Genomic DNA, 22,589 nt, shown 5'->3' on the forward strand with positions numbered 1-22,589 from the left:
AGAGTATTCACTGGACCTGAAAAGTTAAAATTCCTTCTTCTTCACGGCTGCTTGAGTTTTTCCAGCAATTTGTATTTTTGTTTCTGAATCCAGCGTCTTCAGTGCTTTGCGTTTTTTTTAGTAAGTTAACTGATTCTCCCATACATTAATAGTAAACTTGTGGTTTCCAGAAGACTGGGATCTGAAAATAACCACGGAAAAAGGGAATTTCCGCATAGAGGTTTCAACCTCCGGGGAACATGGAGCGCTCTCACCGATCACTCAGCCAGTCACTCAGGGGTACCCATCTTGGTGCAGGAGCACCTCGTCGTTAGGGCGAGGGCGGAGTTACCGTTTGCCGGAAAGCTTTCTCAACGAAAACAACATTAAAGTGAAATATTGCTGATACTGGACGTTTAAAATAAAACTGAACAACATTAGTGTCATTTCGACTTGAGATGCTAACCCTCTGCTTGTGTTCACAAATTTGGCTTTTCCTGCTGAGTATTTACTTTTTTATTTCTATGTCTTTATTTCAGTCAGAAACAGTCAAAAGGTGGAATCGAGAAATAATCTCAAACCTGGCGGTGGGAATAGACGGAGGGCTGGACCTCTACATTATTTAAAAACTGACCGTTTCTTCAGTGACAAACACCATTTCAATGATTTGTTGGTATTGCTAGTTCCCTCGTCTATTTTTCGTGGAAGTTTCAAATCAACCACTGACCCTATCTAAGTGCAAAAATCCAAACTTTCCCAAGTTGGAGACATCAAATTTCACTGTCTAGTAATGATTCTGGTGTATAGGGATCGAGAGACATAGACTAGTCTATAGTTAAGTCATAATCTGTGCACCAAAATGGGGGATGCTGAATTTGGAAAGTGCCTGATTTGTCCAGTATTGTTTGCAAGACAGCTTTTCTTTCTGACTATTGTTCCAGGAAGGCTTTTGTGTGTTGCCAACAGAGGCAAGAAGTCAGTTTCCCGCATAACCTTTGTGAACACTAATCCTTGATGTTGGTAGTTGTTAACAAATCCAACCTTAGCTTGGCTCAATGAACTGGACAGTATGTGATTGAAAATTGGACCTTACAACTTGGGTGTACTGTCATTTGGGTGATGATGTGCTCACTAATCCATCAATGAAATAATACTTCTTAAAAAAGTTGTTGACTTAAAAATGTGCTCATTTTTGAGTGAAGATAATACCTTTATCAAACTGTTGCTACTGTACAGCTGTTCTGATACTGTGCTTTTTGCTTTATTTATCTAATGTACTGTCTCTCCTTTCCCAGTTGTTAGCTGATGCTGTGACCTCCCTTCCAGAATGGTTGACTTCCTAGCTGAGTTGTGTGACACTGATCGTTCTAACCCATTTCCAGTGTGGGACAATGGTAGCGTTGGGTATTGCTTCACTCAACTCGTCCTTAATGTGCTGCCACACACCGCTCTGGCTCTTGCTAGCGCCTGCTATCTTAATACCCCTCGGTATGTGAATTTCACACCCTTCATTTCTCAAAAATGTTACTCCTCGGTTTCAAACTTGCGCGTGGTTGATGCCTGTGATGACCAATGCCTCAAGGGGCGGCAATGGCCTAGTGGTATTATCACTGGACTGTTAATCCAGAAACCCAGATAATGTTCTGGGGATAATAAAATGTGAGGCTGAATGAACACACCAGGCCCAGCAGCATCTCAGGAGCACAAAAGCTGACGTTTCGGGCCTAGACCCTTCATCAGAGATGGGGATGGGGTGAGGGTTCTGGAATAAATAGGGAGGAGGGGGAGGCCGACCAAAGATGGAGAGAAAAGAAGACAGGTGGAGAGGAGAGTATGGGTGGGGAGGAAGGGAGGGGTAGGTCAGTCCAGGGAAGACGGACAGGTCAAGGAGCCGGGATGAGGTTAGTAGGTAGGAGATGGAGGTGCGGCTTGGGGTGGGAGGAAGGGATAGGTGAGAGGAAGAACAGGTTAGGGAGGCAGAGACAGGCTGGATTGGTTTTGGGATGCAGTGGGGGGAGGGGATGAGCTCGGCTGGTTTTGGGATGCAGTGGGTGGAGGGGAAGAGCTGGGCTGGTTGTGTGGTGCAGTGGTGGGAGGGGACGAACTGGGCTGGTTTTGGGACGTGGTGGGGGAAGGGGAGATTTTGAAGCTGGTGAAGTCGACATTGATACCATTGGGCTGCAGGGTTCCCAAGCGGAATATGAGTTGCTGTTCCTGCAACCTTCGGGTGGCATCATTGTGGCACTGCAGGAGGCCCATGATGGACATGTCATCTAAAGAATGGAAGGGGGAGTGGAAATGGTTTGCGACTGGGAGGTGCAGTTGTTTATTGCGAACCGAGCGGAGGTGTTCTGCAAAGCGGTCCCCAAGCCTCCGCTTGGTTTCCCCAATGTAGAGGAAGCCACACCGGGTACAGTGGATGCAGTATACCTCATTGGCAGATGTGCAGGTGAACCTCTGCTTAATGTGGAAAGTCATCTTGGGGCCTGGGATAGGGGTGAGGGAAGAGGTGTGGTGGCAAGTGTAGCATTTCCTGGGGTTGCAGGGGAAGGTGCTGGGTGTGGTGGGGTTGGAGGGCAGTGTGGAGCGAACAAGGTAGCCACGGAGAGAGTGGTCTCTCCGGAAAGCAGACAGGGGTGGGGATGGAAAAATGTCTTGGGTGGTGGGGTCGGATTGTAGATGGCGGAAGTGTCGGAGGATGATGCGTTGTATCCGGAGGGTGGTAGGGTGGTGTGTGAGAATGATGGGGATCCTCTTTGGGCGGTTGTGGCGGGGGCGGGATGTGAGGGATGTGTTGCGGGAAATGCGGGAGACGCGGTCAAGGGCATTCTCGACCACTGTGGGGGGAAAGTTGCGGTCTTTGGAGAACTTGGAGTGGAATGACTCATCGTGGGAGCAGGTGCGGCGGAGGCGGAGGAATTGGGAATAGGGGATGGAATTTTTGCGGGAGGGTGGGTGGGAGGAGGTGTATTCTAGGTAGCTGTGGGAGTCGGTGGGCTTGAAATGGACATCAGTTACAAGCTGGTTGCCTGAGATGGAGACTGAGAGATCCAGGAAGGCGAGGGATGTGCTGGAGATGGCCCAGGTGAACTGAAGGTTGGGGTGGAAGGTGTTGGTGAAGTGGATGAACTGTTCGAGCTCCTCTGTGGAGCAAGAGGCGGCGCCGATACAGTCATCAATGTAACGGAGGAAGAGGTGCGATTTGGGGCCTGTGTGGGTGCAGAAGAGGGACTGTTCCACGTAACGTACAAAGAGGCAGGCATAGCTGGGGCCCATGCGGGTGCCCATGGCCACCCCCTTAGTCTGTAGGAAGTGGGAGGAATCGAAAGAGAAGTTGTTGAGGGTGAGGACGAGTCGGCTAGGCGGATGAGGGTGTCGGTGGAGGAGGACTGGTCGGGCCTGTGGGACGAAGCGGAGGGCCTTGAGGCCATCTGCATGCGGAATGCAGGTGTATAGGGACTGATTTGCAAACCATTTCCACTCCCCCTCCCATTCTTTAGAAGACATGTCCATCATGGGCCTCCTGCAGTGGCACAATGATGCCACCCGAAGGTTGCAGGAACAGCAACTCATATTCCGCTTGGGAACCCTGCAGCCCAATGGTATCAATGTGGACTTCACCAGCTTCAAAATCTCCCCTTCCCCCACTGCATCCCAAAACCAGCCCAGCTCTTCCCCTCCCCCCACTGCATCCCAAAACCAGTCCAACCTGTCTCTGCCTCCCTAACCTGTTCTTCCTCTCACCCATCCCTTCCTCCCACCCCGAGCCGCACCTCCATCTCCTACCTACTAACCTCATCCCACCTCCTTGACCTGTCCGTCTTCCCTGGACTGACCTATCCCCTCCCTACCTCCCCACCTATACTCTCCTCTCCACCTATCTTCTTTTCTCTCCATCTTCGGTCCGCCTCCCCCTCTCTCCCTATTTATTCCAGAACCCTCACCCCATCCCCCTCTCTGATGAAGGGTCTAGGCCCGAAACATCAGCTTTTGTGCTCCTGAGATGCTGCTGGGCCTGCTGTGTTCATCCAGCCTCACATTTTATTATCTTGGATTCTCCAGCATCTGCAGTTCCCATTATCACTAATGTTCTGGGGACACTGGTTCAAATCCTGCTGTGGCAGATGGTGGAATTTGAATTCAACAAAGTATCTGGGATTAAGAATCTAATGATGACCACGAATCTGTTCTCGATTTTGTTAAAACCCATCTGGTTCACTCATGTCCTTTAGGGAAGGAAAGTGCCACCCTTACCTGGTCTGGCCTATATGTGACTCTGGACCCACAGCAATGTGGTTGACTCTTAACTGCCCTCTGGGCAATGAGGGATGGGCACTAAATGCTGCCTGGTCGGCAACGCCCTCATCCCGTGAATGAACAAGGAAAAATACACTGCCGATACATGGTCCTGTGCAATGATATTCGGTTAATCAATTCCATGCATGGAGTTTGATGTTTTGATTTGATCAGTTTATTTCTGCTCAGAGGTTCTAAGGGTTCGTTCAAAGGGGTTGCATTCTGAGAGAATGGAGTTATATGTTTACAGATTATTCAATAGTTATAGAACATAGAACAGTACAGGACAGTACAAGCCCTTCGGCCCACAATGTTGAGCCAAATGTTTATTCGAATTCTAAGGTCTACCTTATACTATCATCCATATGCCTATCTAATAGCTGCTGAAATGCCCCTAATGAGGCCGATAATTGGGCAAGATTAGTACAGTTTGGGCATTGGTCTCGTGACAATCCTATTTTCTTGGTCCTTGCCCATGTTTTTCCCTCTACTGCTCTTGAAGACTTTAGTTTCTTGTGCATTGGGTTCCCTGTCTGCGGCACTTCCGCAGTGTAACTGTAGTTATTATTTATGTGAAACCTGGCTGTACCAACATGGTATTCATATGTGGAAGGAGCAACACAGTTGTGACCCATTCCTTCCTCTGTGTTCTTGCTGAGCACATTAATGCATTTTTCAGGAAGGCAGTTGTTGCTTATTAATCAGGAACAAGAAGTATAGATGATTTCTCTACGGCTCTGTTAAAACATACTGTGCAATTTTTATTAAGGGGAAAAATTGTATAAAATACAAGAGGCAGGAAGCACAGAAGAAAAATGATCCTCACAGAGTTGTGAAATTCACTTGCTTGGTTATTTTAATGGATGGTTAGTTGAATGGACATGTGAATAAATTTGAAAAATATAGAGTGAATTACCTTGCAAATACTGATGTGGCTGGTTGGGCTGATCAGCCTGTTTCTATTTTGTAATTTTTAGAATAAGATTTAGATTTAATCAACTTAAAAAAAATATATTTTATGCATGCAAGATTGTTGACATGCTGCCACCTGTATAATAATTTTTAGAGTCCTGATGGAAACTAAAGTGAAAAATTTCAGCATGTAAAACAAGAAAACTCTGTAATTTGACTCTCACTTGTCAGTTTCATTCAGAAAGCCTCCACGTTGACTGGTATAAACAAAGAAGAAATGCCCCTAGGGAAGTCAGGTTGCTGTTCTGTTGTTATAGTTCAGTTGCACCTTGTGTGTTGTAAAGAACATTGTTCTGAATGCTGGACCTGAATTTGGGGTGTTTTATTACTGACACTGATGTGCAAAACTATTCTAAGCGCTGTCATCACTTCCTGTGAGAACAAAAATATAGTCATATAAAATTTCCTGTATTTGATGTTTTTCTTGCAGGTCTCACTGGCAGAGTTTCACCTGGAGCTGGGAATGCAGAATTATTATCTCCTTCATTCAGGTGGCTCTTTTCCTTTTTGATGTGGTGACAATCATCTTTTTTCCAAATTTAAAAACTCTGTGGCTAGAGGTGCTGGTGGACTCTGTTGCTGTGATTGCCTGGCTTATCCATGGACTATCAGTGGTTGCGCTCAGTAAGTCTCAGTATGGCCGCTCGCTGGGTCCAGCAATATTGCCTTTCTTTGCGGTCCTGCCAGCCCCTGCATTAATTATCATTCTGATAGCTGATTGCCAGACTCGACAGATCACATGTTCCGATTATCTTTCCAGCTGGCTGAGATTCATTTTGATCTGTGCAGAATTAACTTTGCTTCTTGCCTATCTGGTTGTGCTGGTTGCTTCCCAACCTGGAAGAGATGAAATGAGCCCAGAACAGCAACCACTGTTGCAAGATCAGACTGCAGGATCCGAAGGAGAGATTGTGGCTGAAGATGGAGCCAGCTGGATCTCTCACCTTTTCTACTTCTGGATGAACCCTATCATGAAGCGTGGCTACAAGTTGCAGATTAACCAACCCAATGATGTTTACCAGTTACCACTGAAACTTAGGACCCATAAAATTGAAGAGCATTTTCAGAAATGCTGGCAGAAGTGTGTTTTGGAGAATGCATCGAAACAGGAAAAGAAACGACACAAATCAGAATCTGATGGTTATCAGTGTATTGATAGCCGTCAGCAGATTCGCAGGAGTTCTTGGCGTGAGCAGCAGAGGTCTCAGGCACCCCAGAAAGATGCCATATCGACAAATGATGACGAGGAAGTGCATCTGCTCTCCGTTTTGAATAAAGCCTTTGGCTGTCACTATTACTCCCTTGGGCTGTTAAAGTTTATAGGCAGCATGTTAGGTTTTTCAGGACCTCTTCTTTTAAATTTGCTGGTTGCTTTCATGGAGTCGGACACACAGCAAATGATCAAGGGCATCTGGTATGCACTAGGACTGTTTCTGAGCACTTTTGTGGGTGCCATTCTTCTCAACCAGTTCAATTACCGAGTCATGACCATCAGCCTGATGGTCCGTTCGGCTATAATATCTGCAATCTACCGCAAATCTCTGCGGGTCAACACAACAACTCTGTCCACATTCTCCGTGGGTGAGATTGTTAACTTCATGAGCACTGACGCAGACCGGATTGTGAATTTCTTTCCTATTTTCCATGACGTGTGGAGCTTACCCTTTCAGTTTGGTATCACTCTCTACCTTCTGTACCAACAGGTTGGTGTGACATGCCTAGGAGGCCTGGTGGTAGGCTTACTACTGGTGCCACTAAACAAAGTCATTGCCAACATAATAATGGAGAATAACAAGAAACTTCTAGGACATAAAGACGCCAGGGTCAAGGTAAGCGTTACATAGAATTGTGTAGAATTTACTGAACAGCAGTAAGCCATTCTGTCTGTTGGTTTATGGCAATATTTATGCTTTATGCAGGTCTTTTCTTATCCCGCCTCATCTAACTCTTATTGGTGCATGATTTTATTCCTTTACTACCACTTGTAAGTTCCCCTCCAAGCTGCTGCATGTACTGTTTTTCTTGGTAAAGATAGAATTCATAGAAACATTAAAAAATGGGTGCAGGAGGAGGCTGTTCAGCCCTTCGAGCCTGCTCCACCATTTAATATGATCATGGCTGTTCATACAGTCTCAGTATTCCATTCTTGCTTTCTCTCCATACCCCTTGATCCCTTTAGCAGCAGGGGCCACGTCCAGCTCTCTCTGGTATATATCTAACAAACTGGTCCCAACCGCTTTCCATGGGAGAGAATTCCAAAAGTTCACAACTCTCTGAATGAAGAAGTTCTCCCTCATCTCAGTCCTGAGTGGCTTACCATTATTCTTTGACTGTGACCTCTGGTTCTGGACTTGCCCAACATTGGGAACATTCTTCCCACATCCAGTCTGTCCACCCCATCAGGATTGTATATGTTTCTGTGAGATCCACCCTCAATCTTCTAAATTCCGGTGAGTACAAGCCTGGTTGATCCAGTCTTTCTTCATATGTCAGTCCTGCCATCCTGGAAACCAGTCTGGTCACATCCTCTGACCTCATGCACCAATCCCTTTGCAGCCCATCAGAACTCCATCATTTATCACCAATTTACTATTTAAACACTGATAGAAGACTTTTGGTGTCTCCTTATGTTAATTGTTAGTCTCTTTTCATATTCTCTTGTTGCTAAAAATTCCTGCCTGAACCTCCTGTGTCTTCATGTTTTGTTATGTTATTCACATGACACCTGCCTTAAGTGCCCTTCACCTTCTTTTGTTTTTGTTATCCAAGGAAGTCTGGATTTGACCACCTCAGCTTTTCCTTTCTGACTCTGCCAAACTACCCCTTCTTTAAAGGTAATCCGGCCATCGATTATAGTTTTGTCTGCCAAGTGGATTAGAACAATTCTTGCCCCTTAAACTTCCATTAATTACACTTTGGATTATTCCTTGCTCTTTTCTGTAGAGGACCTAAACATTTCAATCCCTGATTCCCGATGCCTAAATGTGTCCACACTGTTCCCCTGCTGAACCATTTGGTCTCCTCCTTTCCAAGAACCATGCCTTGCAATGCCTCTTCCCATTACACTGGGAATATAAAGCTATCAAAAAAGATTTGCCTGATTCAAAGGAACTCATGCTCCTCTCTGACGTTTACTTGATTACCATTCCAGTATGTTTTCAGATAATTAATATCACCTGTTTAATTACTTTGTACATTTTGCATTCCTCTGTAATTTCATTGCAAAGTTGTTCCTTGACATCTTTCCCAATAGTTGGTGATTTGTAGACTAAGTTGAACTCAAACCAAATACAATCTGAACTTGAGATAGCAAGGTGTAGACCTGGATGAACACAGCAGGCCATCTGGTGAAGGGTCTAGGCCCAAAACGTCAGCTTTTGTGCTCCTAAGATGCTCCTTGGCCTGCTGTGTTCATCCAGCTCCACGCTTTGTTATCTTGGATTCTCCAGCATCTGCAGTTCCTGCTATCTCTGAAACAATACGAACTTAACTCCTCCAAGAGAGCTTTTTCCTCTTGCGCACCCATGTTCTTCTTAATCATTATTGCCATCATGAATTCACCCTTCCTTTTGTTTTCTGAGTGCCTTTATCCAGAATAGTTAAAACCCAGTCCTGCCCCTCTGAGCTTGGTCCCTGTTCTAGGTACTTCACACTTCTACCTGGCAGTCTACATTAGTAACTCATTGGAATCAATTGCCATTCTCTGCAGATTTACATTATTACTTTGGACAGTAACCTTAGTTTAAGCTTTATTACATTCTCCTTTCCTTTTAGCTTAACAAATAATTGACTATTCCCATCTTTTGTGCTTTCAATTTCTCCCAATATTCTGTGCACCTGTTATTCCTATTTGAGAGTACCTAAGACCATGAGAACAGAAGTAGGCCATTCTTCACATTGAACCTGCACCAATATTCAATAAGATCATGGCTCATTTGATAATACTCAGCTGCACTTTCCACCTTTTCCCATAACAATTGATTTCCCTACTGATTAAAAATCTGTCTATCCCAGCCTTGAATATGCTTAACAACCCAGTCTCAATAACCCTCTGTGCTAAAGAATTCTACAGATTCACTATCTTCTAAAAGAAAAAAAACTCCTCATCTCTGTTTTAAATGGGTGACCATGGCTGATTTTATTTTAACCACTGACTCTGTATATCCACTGATAATCTTTCATCGTCTTGATAAAAAAATAATCTATCTATCTCTGCCTTAAAACAATTTAAGATTCTACACCCCTGCCTTTTGAGGAAGTAAATTCCAAAGATTTTCAGCCTCTGGGAGAAATATGTTTCCCCTTCTCTGTTTAAATGTCACCCCCCTCATTTTTAAATGGATACCCCCAGTCGTAGATTCTCCCATTGGAGGGAGCATCCTTTCAACATACACCTGTTCACGTCCTCTCAGGATCTTACAGTTTTTCACTTCAGTCATGTGTGACTCTTCAGAAGATACAGGCTTATCCTGTCTATCTTTTCCTCATGAGGCAATCACTCATTCCAGGTATTAGTCCAGTGAACCTTGTCTGAACTGCTTCCAATACATGAACACCCCTCTGTAAGTCCAGTGACCAGTGTGTACACAGTGTTCCGCAGTTTCAGCAAAGCCCTGTATAACTGAAGCATAACCTTCTTATTCCTGTGTTCAATTTCCCTTGCAATAAACTATAATATTCTATTAGATTTCCATAAGGTCATAAGAAATAGGAACAGGAGGAGCTGCTCAGCCCTCGAACCTGCTCTGCTATCAATAGGATCATGGCTGACCCAACATTCCTCAAGTCCACCTTCCTGCTCTTTCCTCCTAACCCTTGATTCCTTGACTCAAGAATCTATCTGTTTAACCCTTAAATAAATATATACAAGGACTCTGCCCCCACAACTCTCCAAAAAAATGATCCTCTCTTGAGAGAAAAACTTGCTCCTCATCTCATCACTTAAATAGGTACCCCTTTACTCCGAATCCTAGACTCTCCCATGGGGGGAGACATCCTCTCAGCATTTACCCTATCAAACCCCTTAAGAATTCTCTATGTTTCAGTGAGATCACTTCTCATTTTCGTAAACTTCAGTGACTAGAGTCCCAACCCGTTTAGCCTTTGCTAAAGCCCAGTCCCTCTGGGCATCACCTTAGTTTTCTGATTACTTGCTGAACCTTCTGCAATTGATGCACATGGACACTCAGATTTCTTTGCATTTCAGAGTGCTGTAACCTCCCACCACTTAGATAGTGTGCTTTTTTTTATTCTTTCCGTCAAAATGAATAATTTTACACATTATACTCTATTTGCCAGATCTTTGCCATGAACTTAACTTATCTATATTTGTTTGTAGAGTTTTTATTTCCTCTTTGCAACTCATTTTCCTAACCATTTTTGTATCATCAGCAAATTCAGCTACCATATCTTTGGTTCCTTCATCAAAATCATTGATATAAATTGTAAGAGTTGAGGCTCCAGCTCTGACCTGTGTGGTACACCACTCATCATATCCTGCCAGCCTGAAAAAGACCCATTTATTCCTACCCGTGTTCACTGTGAACCAGCCAATTTTCTATCCTTGCAAATAAGGTACCCCCAACAACACAGACTTTTATTTTCTGAAATATCTGTTGATGTGACAACTTATCAAATGTATTGCAAAATTGAAAGGCATTGCATCCACTGGTTACCATTTATCCACTGCAGAAGTTATTTCTTTGAAGAACTCCAATAAATTAATTAAACATGATTTCCATTTGACATAACCATATCAGCCTGCCCGATACCTTTAACTTATCCAAGGGCCCTGTAATAAATGAAATTGCTTCAAATATTTTCCGTCTGACAGAAGCGAAGCTCACTGGCCTGTAGTTTCCTGCTGTCTACCTCCCTCCATTTTGAATCATGGAGTTATAAGAGTCGTAGAGTCCTACAGCATGGAGACAGGCCCTTTGGCCCAAACTGGCCCATGCCTACCAAAATGTCCACCCATGTTAACCCCATTTCCCTATATTTGGTCCATATCCTTCTAAAACTTTCCATATCTTCACCCAAATGCCTTTTAAATGTTGTTAATATACCCATCTCAACCACTTCTACTGAGAGCTTATTCCATATGTGTACCACCTTCTGTGTGAAAGAGCTGCTCCATAGGTTCCCATGTATTCTTGCCCCTCTTACCTTAAACCAATGCCTACAAGTCCTTGATCCCCCATCCTAGGAAAAAGACTGTGTGCATTAATCCTATCAGTGCCTCTCATGATCTTATACACTTCTATAAAATCCCCCCTCAGTCTTGTACTGTCTAAAGTAAAAAGTCCTAGCTTGCCCAACCTCTGTCTGTAACTCAGTCCCTTGAGCCATGGCAGCATCCATGTAAATTTCTTCTGCACTTTTTCCAGTTAACAATATCCATCCTACACCACGGTGATCACAATACTTGACAACTGCAGCCTCACCCACATTCTGTACAAATGCAACATAACTTCCTAACTTCTATACTCAATGCCCTGACTAATGAGGGCCAGTGTGCCAAAAGCCACCTTCACTGCCCTGTCTGCCTGTGACTCTGCTCTCAGAGAACCGTGCACCTGAACTCCAAGCTCCCTCTGTTCCACTACACTCCTTAAGACCGTCCTGTTCACCATGAAACTCCTACCTTGATTTGACTTTCCAAACTTTGTTTACCATTACTTGGTCCACTTCCCCAGCTGATCGAGATCTTGCTGCAATTTCTGATAACCTTCCTCATAGTCCATGAAACCACCTATTCTAGTGTCATCTGCAAACGTACTAATCATGCCTTGTACATTCTTATCCAAATCATCGATATAGATAGCAAACAGCAGTGGGTCCAGCACCAAACCCTGAGGCACACCAGTAGTCACAGACCTCCAGCCCGACAAGCATCTTTCCACTCTTGATTTCTGCTTCCTACCATCAAGCCAGTTGTGTATCCAATTAAATTAGCTATTTTCCTACCAAACCAACGCTGTCATTGTTCACTCTGGGACCTAAGCAATATCCTTATTACTAAAGTGATGACCAGTGCAGATGACTTCTGGGCAGACCACAGGCTCATCTGCTCCTTAATGCCCATCAGATGCCACCAGAAGCAGTAATGATGAAGGAACAGGTCAGGAGAAAGATCAACATTGAGTGGCTTCAAGACAAACAGACTAGAGAATTTACAATACTGCCTTCTTCAGAATCTCCAAAGAATTCATTTTAATGAATAGAGGACATGTGCAAAGGGCTGAAGACAGCCATCATCTCAGGCTGTGAAGCACACGGCAGATACAAGAACAGAAACTGCTTAGACTAATTTGATGACAATGGTCACATCATCCAAGACCTCATTGACGAGAAAAGTCTCTGCGTATCTGGCAAAACGTCATCACCTGTGAGAAAAAGAGGACAAGCGTAACACCCAGGGCTTCTCTGTGCCACCAAGCCAGGATATAAACTCACTACCCTCAAGCGTCGCAAAATAAGGACAGAACCCTTTTGAGAGACGTGTTTGAGGAAATCTCCCAACAGCCCATCAAAGATAATCTTGGATTCCCTCCTAGTATGGCAGTAGTTGAAGGTCATGAAGAGTGGAAAAGCTGCCGGAGTAGATTCTCAAACTTGGAGGAGGAGAGATTACCCATGATATCCATCAGCTGGGACGGCACGGTGGCTCAGTGGTTAGCACTGCAGCCTCACAGCACCAGGGATCCGGGTTCAATTCCAGCCTCGGGCAACTGTCTGCGCGGAGTTTACACATTCTCCCTGTGTCTGCGTGGGCTTCCTCCGGGTGCTCTGGTTTCCTCCCACAGTCCAAAGATGTGCAGGCTAGGTGGATTGGCCATACTAAATTTCCCATAGTGTTCAGCGGTGTGTGGGTTACAGGGCGATGGGTCTGGGTGGGATGCTCCAAGAGGCGGTGTGGACTTGTTGGGGCGAAGGGCCTGTTTCCACACTGTAGGGAATCTAATCTAAATAAAAACTGTTCCTGAAAATCTAGGAAAACGCAGAAATCGCTGCTGATCTCAGGAATGCTACCATCACCACTGTCTTCAAGAAAAGAGACCGTGGAAACTACTGAGGAAACTCCCTACTGACCATCATCAGCAAGATAATTTCCCAAATCCTTGCTAGGCATCTTCTCCCATTCGTGAAGAAGTCCTTACTGAAAACCACTGTGGCTTCTGATTGAACTGGGGAATATTGGACATGATTTTCATTGGTCAGCAGTTCCAAGAGAAATGCCAGGAACAATACCAGCAACTGTACATGGCCTTCATCAACTTGACCAAGGCTTTACCTCAGTCAGTTGGAAAGTGCTATGGAAGATCCTTTCAAATGCCAGCTACCAGTGAAATTTGGCAAAATGTTGGCAACAGTCCTAATTGATGGTAATATGACAGAATCCTTTGAAGCCAAGATAGGAAACAAGCTGGAATGTGTCATCACCTCCACCTTTTTCTCCGTCTTCAATGTCACCATTCTACATTATGTCAAGAACAAGCTTCCTAGCGGTGTGAACATTTCTATGGGATAGACAGGAAATGTTTCAACCTCAACTCAAACAATTGCAGTCCTCGAAGAAAATAACACTGACCTCGCTTGTGGAACTTCAGTACACAGATGACAATGTCAGCTCTGCTTTCTCAGAAGAGAATCTCAAGCCTAACCTAAAGCCTTTGTGGAAGCATACTGAAGAATCAGTCTCGTCCTCCACCTCAAGAAGACATTGTTACGGAAAAAAGATAGGACAGGTCCACAGGTTAAGATGCTAAACTGGAGCAGGGCCATTAGATAGGATCTAACAGAAGTTGAGTCTCTGAAGGAAAAGTAATGACTGGTGGATGGGAGGCTTTTATAAGTGTGATATCAAGATTTGGGAGACAGTCTGTCCCTGTTAGGGTGAAGGGAAAAGCTGGCAGGTTTAAGGATCCCTGGCTAATAAGGGATATTGAGGCCCTGATCAGGAAAAGAAGACGGCATACATTGTGTTTTAACTATTGGGATCAAATGAATCCCTAGATGACGGTAAAAAGTATAGAAGTGCACGTAAGATGGAAATCAGAAGAGCAAAAAGAGGATATGAGATGAAACTGGCAGATTAGGTTAAAGGTAATCCCAAGAGGTTCTATAGCTACATTAAGAATAAAAGGGTGGCGAGGGAGAGAATAGGTCCCCTTCAATATCATCATGGCTGTCTATGTGTGTGGAGCCACAGAAGATGGGGGAGATTTTTAATGAATATTTTTTACTGAGGAGAGAATCATGGATGCTAAGGAACTAAGGGAAACAAGTTGGGATGTTTAGGACTGCATATATAGTACCAGAGAGGAGGGGTTTGCAGCCTTAGATTGCATTGAGGTGCATAATTCACCTGGAACTGATCAATTTCATTGTAGGACATTGTGGGAGGTTTGGGAAGAAATTGCAGAGACCCTCGCAGAGATTTTTGCTTCATCTTTAGCACTGGTAAAGTTCTGGAAGACTGGATGGTGGCAAATGTTGTTCCATTGTTTAAGTGTTTAAGAAAGGTAGCGAAGACAAGCCAGGGAACTACAGGTCAGTGAGCCTGACATCGGTGGTAGGCAAATTATTGGAGAGGATACTGAGGGACAGGATCAACCAACATTTGGATAATCAAGGTCTGATTAAGGATAATCACCGTGGATTTGTGTGCGGTAAGTAATATCTGATAAATCTCGCAGAATTTTTTGAAAAGGTAACCAAGAGGATAGATGACGATGGGGAACTAGATGCTGTCTGCTTGGACTTTAGTAAGGCCTTTGACAAAGTCCTACACAGCTGGCTAGTCATGAAGGTTAGATTGCATGGGATCCATGGAGAGCTAGCTAACTGGATTCAAAATTGGCTCGATGTAGGAAGCAGAGGATGTTGGTTGAAGGTTGTCTCTCAGACTAGAGGCCTGTGACTCGTGGTGAACCACAGGGGTCAGTGTTGGGACCTTTGATATTTGTTACTTGCATAAATGATCTGGATGTGAATATACAAGGCATAATCAGTAATTTTGCAGATGATACAAAATTAGGAGGTATCGTTGATAACAAGGAAGGTTATGAAAAATTACAGAGGTTTCTTGATCAGATGGGGAGGTGGGCTGAGGATGGCAAATAGATAAGTGCGAGGTGTTGTATTTTGGAAAGTCAAACCAAGGTTAGACTTATACAGTGAATGGTAAGGTCCTGGGGAGTGTTGTGGAACAGAGGGATCTAGGAGTCCAAGTACATAGTTCATTGAAAGTGGTGTCACAGGTAGACAGGGTGGTGAAAAAGGCATTTAGTATGCTGCCCTTCATTGGTTGAGGCATTGACTAAAGGAGTTGGGCCATTGTTACAGTTGTATACGTTGCTGGTAAGGCCACACTTGGAGTTTTGCCTGCAGCTTTGGTCATCCTGTTGTAGAAAAAACATAGTTAAACTGGAAAGTGTGCAAAGAAGATTTACAAGGATGTTACCAGGACTAACAGGCCTGAGTTTTGGGGGAGGTTGACCAGGAGAGTACTTCATTCCTTGGAATGTTGGAGAATGAGGGGTGACCTTATTGAGGTGTATAAAATCATAAGGGACATAGATAGGATGAATGCATATAGTCTTTTTCCCAGGGATGGGGAATTGAAAACTAGGAGGCATAAGATTAAGGTGAAAGGGGGAAAATTTAAGAAGAACCTGAGGGGCAACTTCTTCACGTGGAGAGTGGTGCGTATGTGGAAAGGGCTGCCAGAGAAAGTGGTTCTGGCAGGTAAAATGGCAACATTTGAAAAACATTTGGATTGGTACGTGGATGGGAAGGATTTAAAGGGATATGGGCCAAATGTGGGCAGTTGGAACTAGCTGAGTGGGTACCATGGTCAGCTTGGACCAGTTTGGCCTGAAGGGCCTGTATCAATGCTGTGTTACTCAATTACTCTATGACTTTAAGACTTGAATCCTTCACCAAACCCAACTCAGGTCAAGTTCTGGACTATTCCTCCATCAAGATCAACAGAGAAATCTTCCCAAATGTGGAACATTTCCCACACCTTGGAAGCTACCTGTTATTGATGTGGAGATTCAGCATTGCATCCAACCTGCGAATGCTGCCTTCAGATGCCTAAGGATGAGAGTCTTCGATGACTGTGACATCCATGCTAATGACAAGATCCCTGTGTATAAGACAATCATCCTTCTGATTTGCCTAAATTGCTCCGAGACTTGGACTATATATACACAACACCTCAAGACCTTTGAAAAGTTCCATAAATGTTGTTGAGATGGATTCTTCATCATAGCGAGGAGGACAGGCATACTACAATCAGCATCCTTGAAACAGCAAAAGCATGAACATAAGGTTGTGATTATCTGAAACCAACTCCACTGGGCAGGCCATGTGCTTAGGATGTCTGAGTTCTGAGTATCAAAGCAAATCTTCTTCACCCACCTCACAAAAGTCACTCGAACAAGAGAAAGACAAAGGAAGTGCTTCAATGATTGCCTGAAGACTTCCCTTAAGAAACTCTACTTGGATGTCAACATTTGGGAGACCCTTGTTCAAAAGAAACAAACTTGGAGGAAGCTCCTGTATGAAGGGACACAATTTTTGAGAACACCAGTCAGAGGGATGATGTGCAGAAAAGTATCTGGAGAAAGGAATGCCAGTGACCTCTGGATCAAGGATCAATTCCACCTCCTGACAATACCCGACAAATGTGTGGTCATAGGTCCAGCTTTAGGATCAGATTTATCAGCTACATGAGGTCCCACAGAACTCCAGACCAGAGACATGGAATTTCCTAGGTGGACACTCACACTTGTTGGCGAGTGATTGCCAATGACAACGATGCTGCATCCAAATTGATTTTGCATTTTGATCCTTTGATCTAAGATCACAGAATCAGAAAGGTGTTCTGGAGCAAAGGAGGCCATTTAGCTGATTGAGCCTACACTGGCTGCATCTGCATCCTGTCTCACTAATATACTGATGACCTTGTCCCTTTTTTACCTTTTAGCCTATTCTTATGAAATGACAAATGTCCTTGAGTATTTGGTTTCCAGCCTTTGATCATTGTCAAGCCATGTCTTTATAATGGCAATAAACTATCTCTATTGGCCTGCACGTTTGCCTTTGAATCTTCAACCTTAATATAAATGCAGGGCGCTTTTTTAAGCATTATTCTGCACTCTGATCTTATTTAGTACTTGCCTTTGCTTTGTTTGTTTGTTCATTTTGCTTCCTGTTTCTTATTACCAGTTTTCTTTCTTTCCGATCTGAGCTCCCTGTCTGGTTCCTATTTCCTATGCCACCATAGCTCAGACCTTCCCCAGTAGCAGCATTAAATGTCCTTGTGATGATATTAGTCTCTGCCCTGCTAAGCTGCAACCCCTTGCCCTCATACAGGTTCCATCTACTCTAAAAACTTGTCCCATGCCTCAGAAATTTGATATCTTCCCTCTTTCATCAATTCTCTGGTCATGTGTTCAATTGCCTTTTCCTCGATTTTTGTGATCTCTGTCACATGCCAGGTTGTTTCTTGTCTCACTGATGCATCACAGTAACTCCAGCTGCCATTTGAAATCCAAAACCCAGAGGTGATTCTCGTGCAGATGAATTAGCATAATCTACTCGGCCAAGCTGCCTTGCGATATATTTAACTCGAGAGTATTTGCTTGAAGTTGAATAGCTTAAGTGTGACCCACCAGTTAACTTCTTCCACTGAAAAGTTTGAATCAAATACTGAGAAATGAAAGAAGTTGATAATCAAAAAAACTCAAACCTTTCCGAGCCCTCCACCACCTGCCACCCTTTCAGTGATTTCCCCATTTCGTGAATTCACATTGCTCATTCTGCTTGAAATCTGCACTTTGCACTGAGACCTCTGAACTTTTCCTCTTTGCAGCAGAAATCAAATTGAATTGGTTAATGAAAAAAATACGAACATACATAATAGCAACAGAAGTAGACAATTTGGCCCCATCAAGTATGTTCTGCCTTTCAACAAGGTCATGACTGATCTATTAACTTTTTAAATTTCACATTCCCAACTACCCCTGATAACTCTTGACACCCCTGCTGAACAAAAATCTATCCACCTCGACCTTAAAAAGATTCAATGGCTCTATTGCCTTTTGAAGTAGGGAGTTCCAAAGCTGCATGATGCTCAGAGATAAACACTCTCCTCACTCCTAATCTATCTATCTTTTATTGCTTTCCCAGATGATGACTGAGATTCTGTTTGGAGTACGTGTAATAAAGTTCTATACCTGGGAGAAACATTTCGCTAAGAAAGTGGCGGAGTTCAGGGAGAAGGAGCTCAAGCGTCTAAAAGTCATCAAGTATTTGGATGCAATTTGTGTTTACATGTGGGCTGCACTTCCTGTTGTGATCTCCATTCTTACTTTTGTAACCTATGCTTTGCTGGGACACCAGCTAACTGCTGCCAAGGTTAGTGATAGAGCATGTGAGGATAAATCCCTGCTCTCTGATTTTATTTGACTGTTTTTCCCAGAGCCTTGCTCTTAATTCTGGGCCTTACTTGGGTAGTTGAATAGACTAGCGCCGGAAATCCATTGCGTATTTGACTGGCCTCCAGAGTATGTACAGGATGTATCGAAAATTGTGGCCTTTTATAGAAATATAAATTCTTGACTTACAAGGGCAGTTGATGATAAAGTGGGTTGGAAGCAAATAATTTTTTTACCTGCTGACTGGACAGCATAACATCGTGGGAGATAAATGAAGAGCAACTAATTGATGATAAAGTTGTTATGTGACTCCATATACAAATTAATTCGGTTAACTTCACAACTCCCTGAAATGGCCTAGCAAACTCCTTGGTTATATTCAACAACTTGGCTCATTGCACCCTTCTTCAGGGCAATTTAGAGATGGGCAGTTAAGGCTGACATCATGTAAATGAAAAGAATACTATGTGCTACATGATAGGATGTAACATTAGAAAGGTAAAACAAGGCACACAGGATTATAAGCATGAGAAGCAGAAGTGGGCTATTTGGCCCATCAAACCCGTTCTGCCAATCAGTACATTCATGACTGATAGGATTTTGGCCCTAATTCAACTTTCCCACCTGTCCCTATAAAACTTGATTCCCTTGTTCATTACAAATATGTGTTGACTTAGCCTGGAGTACAGTCAACCTGCACTACTTTCCAAACATTAATGGTTAGATCATAGAATCCCCATAGTGTGGAAACAGGCCATTCAGCCCAACGAGTCCACACCGACCCTCTAAAGAGCATCCCACCCAGACCCATTCCCTTGTCAAGTTGAGTTCTTTTTACATTTGAAACAAATGCGCGGCATCAATAGGCGGGTAACTTACATCATTTATTTAAGTAAGCACTTACAAATGTGGAGGATTACTCTACAAATTCCATGCCATCCGTGGTGTATTGCACAATGATGCTCTTCGAACAAGGAACTGTCCTCCCTTTATATAGGATTTTACATCACAGTCAGTCACATATGCAAGATACAATGTTTTGTACTTCTCCATAGTTATCTGCCTAGCAACAGTGATTGTAAGTGACTTAAATCACCTATCATTGGAGGCAAAGTTCTGCTGCCCAAAAACAGCACGTACATAGTTCCTCAATTCTCAACCACTGCTCTAAACAGTTCCGTACCTTTTTAGCTTTAGTTCAACATGTACAGGGAACAAAGAGAACAAAGAAAATTACAGCACAGGAACAGGCCCTTTGGCCCTCCAAGCCTGCGCCGATCCTCTGTCTAAGCCTATCATCTATTTTATAAGGATCTGTATCCCTTTGCTCCCTGCCCATCCATGTACCTGTCCACATACATCTTAAAAGACGCTATCATGTCTGCGTCTACCACCTCCGCTGGAAATGCGTTCCAGGCACCCACCACCCTCTGCATAAAGAACTTTCCATGCATATCTGCCTTAAATTTCCCTCCTCTCACTTTGAACTCATGACCCCTAGTATTTTGAGTCCCCCACTCTGGGAAAAAGCTTCTTGCTATCCACCTTGTCAATACCCGTCATCATTTTGTAGATCTCAATCAGGTCCCCCCTCAATCTCCATCTTTCTAATGAAAATAATCCTAATCTACTCAACCTTTCTTCAAAGCTAGTCACCCTCCATACCAGGCAACATCCTGGTGAACCTCCTGTGTGCCCTCTCCAAAGCATCCACATCCTTTTGGTAATGTAGCAACCAGAACTGTACGCAGTACTCTAAATGTGGCCAAACCAAAGTCTGTTACATGACCTGCCAACTCTTGTACTCAATACCCCATCCGATGAAGGAAAGCATGCCATATGCCTTCTTGACCACTCTATTGACCTGCGTTGCCACCTTCAGGGAACAATGGACCTGAACACCTAGATCTCTCTGTTCATTAATTTTCACCAGGACTTTTCCATTTACTGTATAGTTCGCTCTTGAATTTGATCTTCCAAAATGCATCACCTCACATGTGCCCGGATTGAACTCCATCTGCCATTTATCTGCCCAACACTCCAATCTATCTATATTCTGCAATCTCCGACAGTCCCCTTCACTATCTGTGACTCTGCCAATCTTCATGTCATCTGCAAACTTGCTAATCAGACCACCTATACCTTCCTCCAGATCGTTTACGTATATCACAAACAACAGTGGTCCCAGCACAGATCCCTGTGGAACACCACTGGTCATAGGTCTCCAATTTGAGAAACCCCCTTCCACTACCATCTCTGTCTCCTGTTGCCTAGCCAGTTTTTTTATCCATCTAGCTAGTACACCCTGGACTCCATGTGACTTCACTTTCTCCATCAGCCTGCCATGGGGAACCTTATCAAACACCTTACTGAAGTCCATGTATATGACATCTACAGCCTTTCCCTCATCAATCAACTTTGTCACGTCCTCAAAGAATTCTATTAAGTTGGTAAGACATGACTTTCCCTGCACAAGACCATGTTGCCTATTACTGATAAGCCCATTTTCTTCCAAATGGGAATAGATCCTATCCCTCAGTATCTTCTCCAGTAGCTTCCCTACCACTGACGTCAGGCTCAATGGTTGATAATTACCTGGATTATCCTTGCTACCCCTCTTACACAAGGTGACAACATTAGCAAGTCTCCAGTCCTTCGGGACCTCACCTGTGTTTAAGGATGCTGCAAAGATATCTGTTAGGGCCCCGGCTATTTCCTCTCTCGCTTCCCTCTATAACCTGGGATAGATCCCATCTGGACCTGGGGACTTGCCCACCTTAATGCCTTTTAGGATACCCAACACTTCCTTCCTCCTTATGACGACATGACCTAGAGTAAGCAAACATCTATCCCTAACCTCAACATCTGTCATGTCCCTCTCCTTGGTGAATACCGATGCAAAGTACTCATTAAGAATGTCACCCATTTTCTCTGATTCAGCGCATAACTTTCCTTCTTTGTCCTCAAGTGAGCCAATCCTTTCTCTAGTTACCCTCTTGCTCTTTATTCATGAATAAAAGGCATTGGGATTTTCCTTAACCATGTTTGCTAACAATATCTCATGTCCCCTCTTGGCCCTCTTAATTCCTCGTTTCAGATTCACCCTAGATTCCCGATATTCTTCCAGAGCTTCGTCTGTCTTCAGTCACCTAGACCTTATGAGCAGAGTATAATTAGATTACCACAATTTGTCTGCGAGACCCACGGCGCAGCTTAGCACCTAATTTCTTACATATCAGCAGAACAAAAAGCACCTAATTTCTTACATGTCATCAGAACAAATATTCACCCTTTAACGTTTCATTCCCTCCTTTTATCATTCGATGATAATGAACTAAATGGGGGCTGAGAAAGGCGCCGCCAGCTTATTCATAAGACTCTTACTGCCAGTATTTAAGCAAGTTCTTAACACACAACATACAATGATTATAACAACCAGAATTACTAGCCCATGCAGTAGATAGGATCCTCCCAGTAGCCACACTAGCCAGCCATCTCCTTTCTTTGGACCCTGTCTGAAATCATCCAGTTGTTTCTTAATAGACTGGATGGCGTGGGTTATGTTATATGATTCGTCCGTAATATGGGCGATGCATGTGTCTCCTACTATAGTACATACTCCCCCTTGTTGACCTAACTGATAATCCACAGCATACCTTGTCTGTTAGGTGTAGAGCCTCAGTTCTTCCAGTTCCTTATTAACAGCTTCCAGTCCCTCTACAGTGCTATTTCCCAGGATAGTTAAGCCACAAATAAGGTTGTTCCCATGCTTGGCACTAATGTCTCCTGCCGCTCTCCCTAGAGATAGGGTCCCGAGGAACCCATAGCCAAGCAAGGACCCCAGTGTTACTGGGCCTTTCCAGTTTGCACAGAATTGTTGCGAACGATTCAGCT

At 43.9% G+C, this 22,589-nt stretch overlaps 1 protein-coding gene across 7 annotated transcripts in view; it reads left to right on the forward strand.

Annotated features, from left to right (window-relative positions):
- Positions 1-309: 309 nt before the first annotated feature.
- abcc10 (ATP-binding cassette, sub-family C (CFTR/MRP), member 10) overlaps positions 310-22,589 on the forward strand; it is a 164,151-nt gene continuing 141,871 nt past the window's right edge. For 3 of the 7 annotated variants that reach the window (XM_059645108.1, XM_059645111.1, XM_059645112.1), the window contains exons 1-4: positions 310-483; positions 1,275-1,467; positions 5,678-7,076; positions 18,448-18,675. In XM_059645108.1, the coding sequence (XP_059501091.1) occupies positions 1,307-1,467; positions 5,678-7,076; positions 18,448-18,675 (1,788 nt within the window). In that variant the 5' untranslated portion in view covers positions 310-483; positions 1,275-1,306. Of the gene's footprint in view, positions 653-1,274; positions 1,468-5,677; positions 7,077-8,016; positions 8,082-18,447; positions 18,676-22,589 lie in introns of those variants that run through there. The other 4 variants (XM_059645109.1, XM_059645110.1, XM_059645113.1 and 1 more) reach the window with 4 other exon arrangements.

The sequence above is a fragment of the Stegostoma tigrinum genome, chromosome 4 (assembly GCF_030684315.1).
Source record: "Stegostoma tigrinum isolate sSteTig4 chromosome 4, sSteTig4.hap1, whole genome shotgun sequence".
In the NCBI taxonomy this organism is placed as follows: domain Eukaryota; kingdom Metazoa; phylum Chordata; class Chondrichthyes; order Orectolobiformes; family Stegostomatidae; genus Stegostoma; species Stegostoma tigrinum.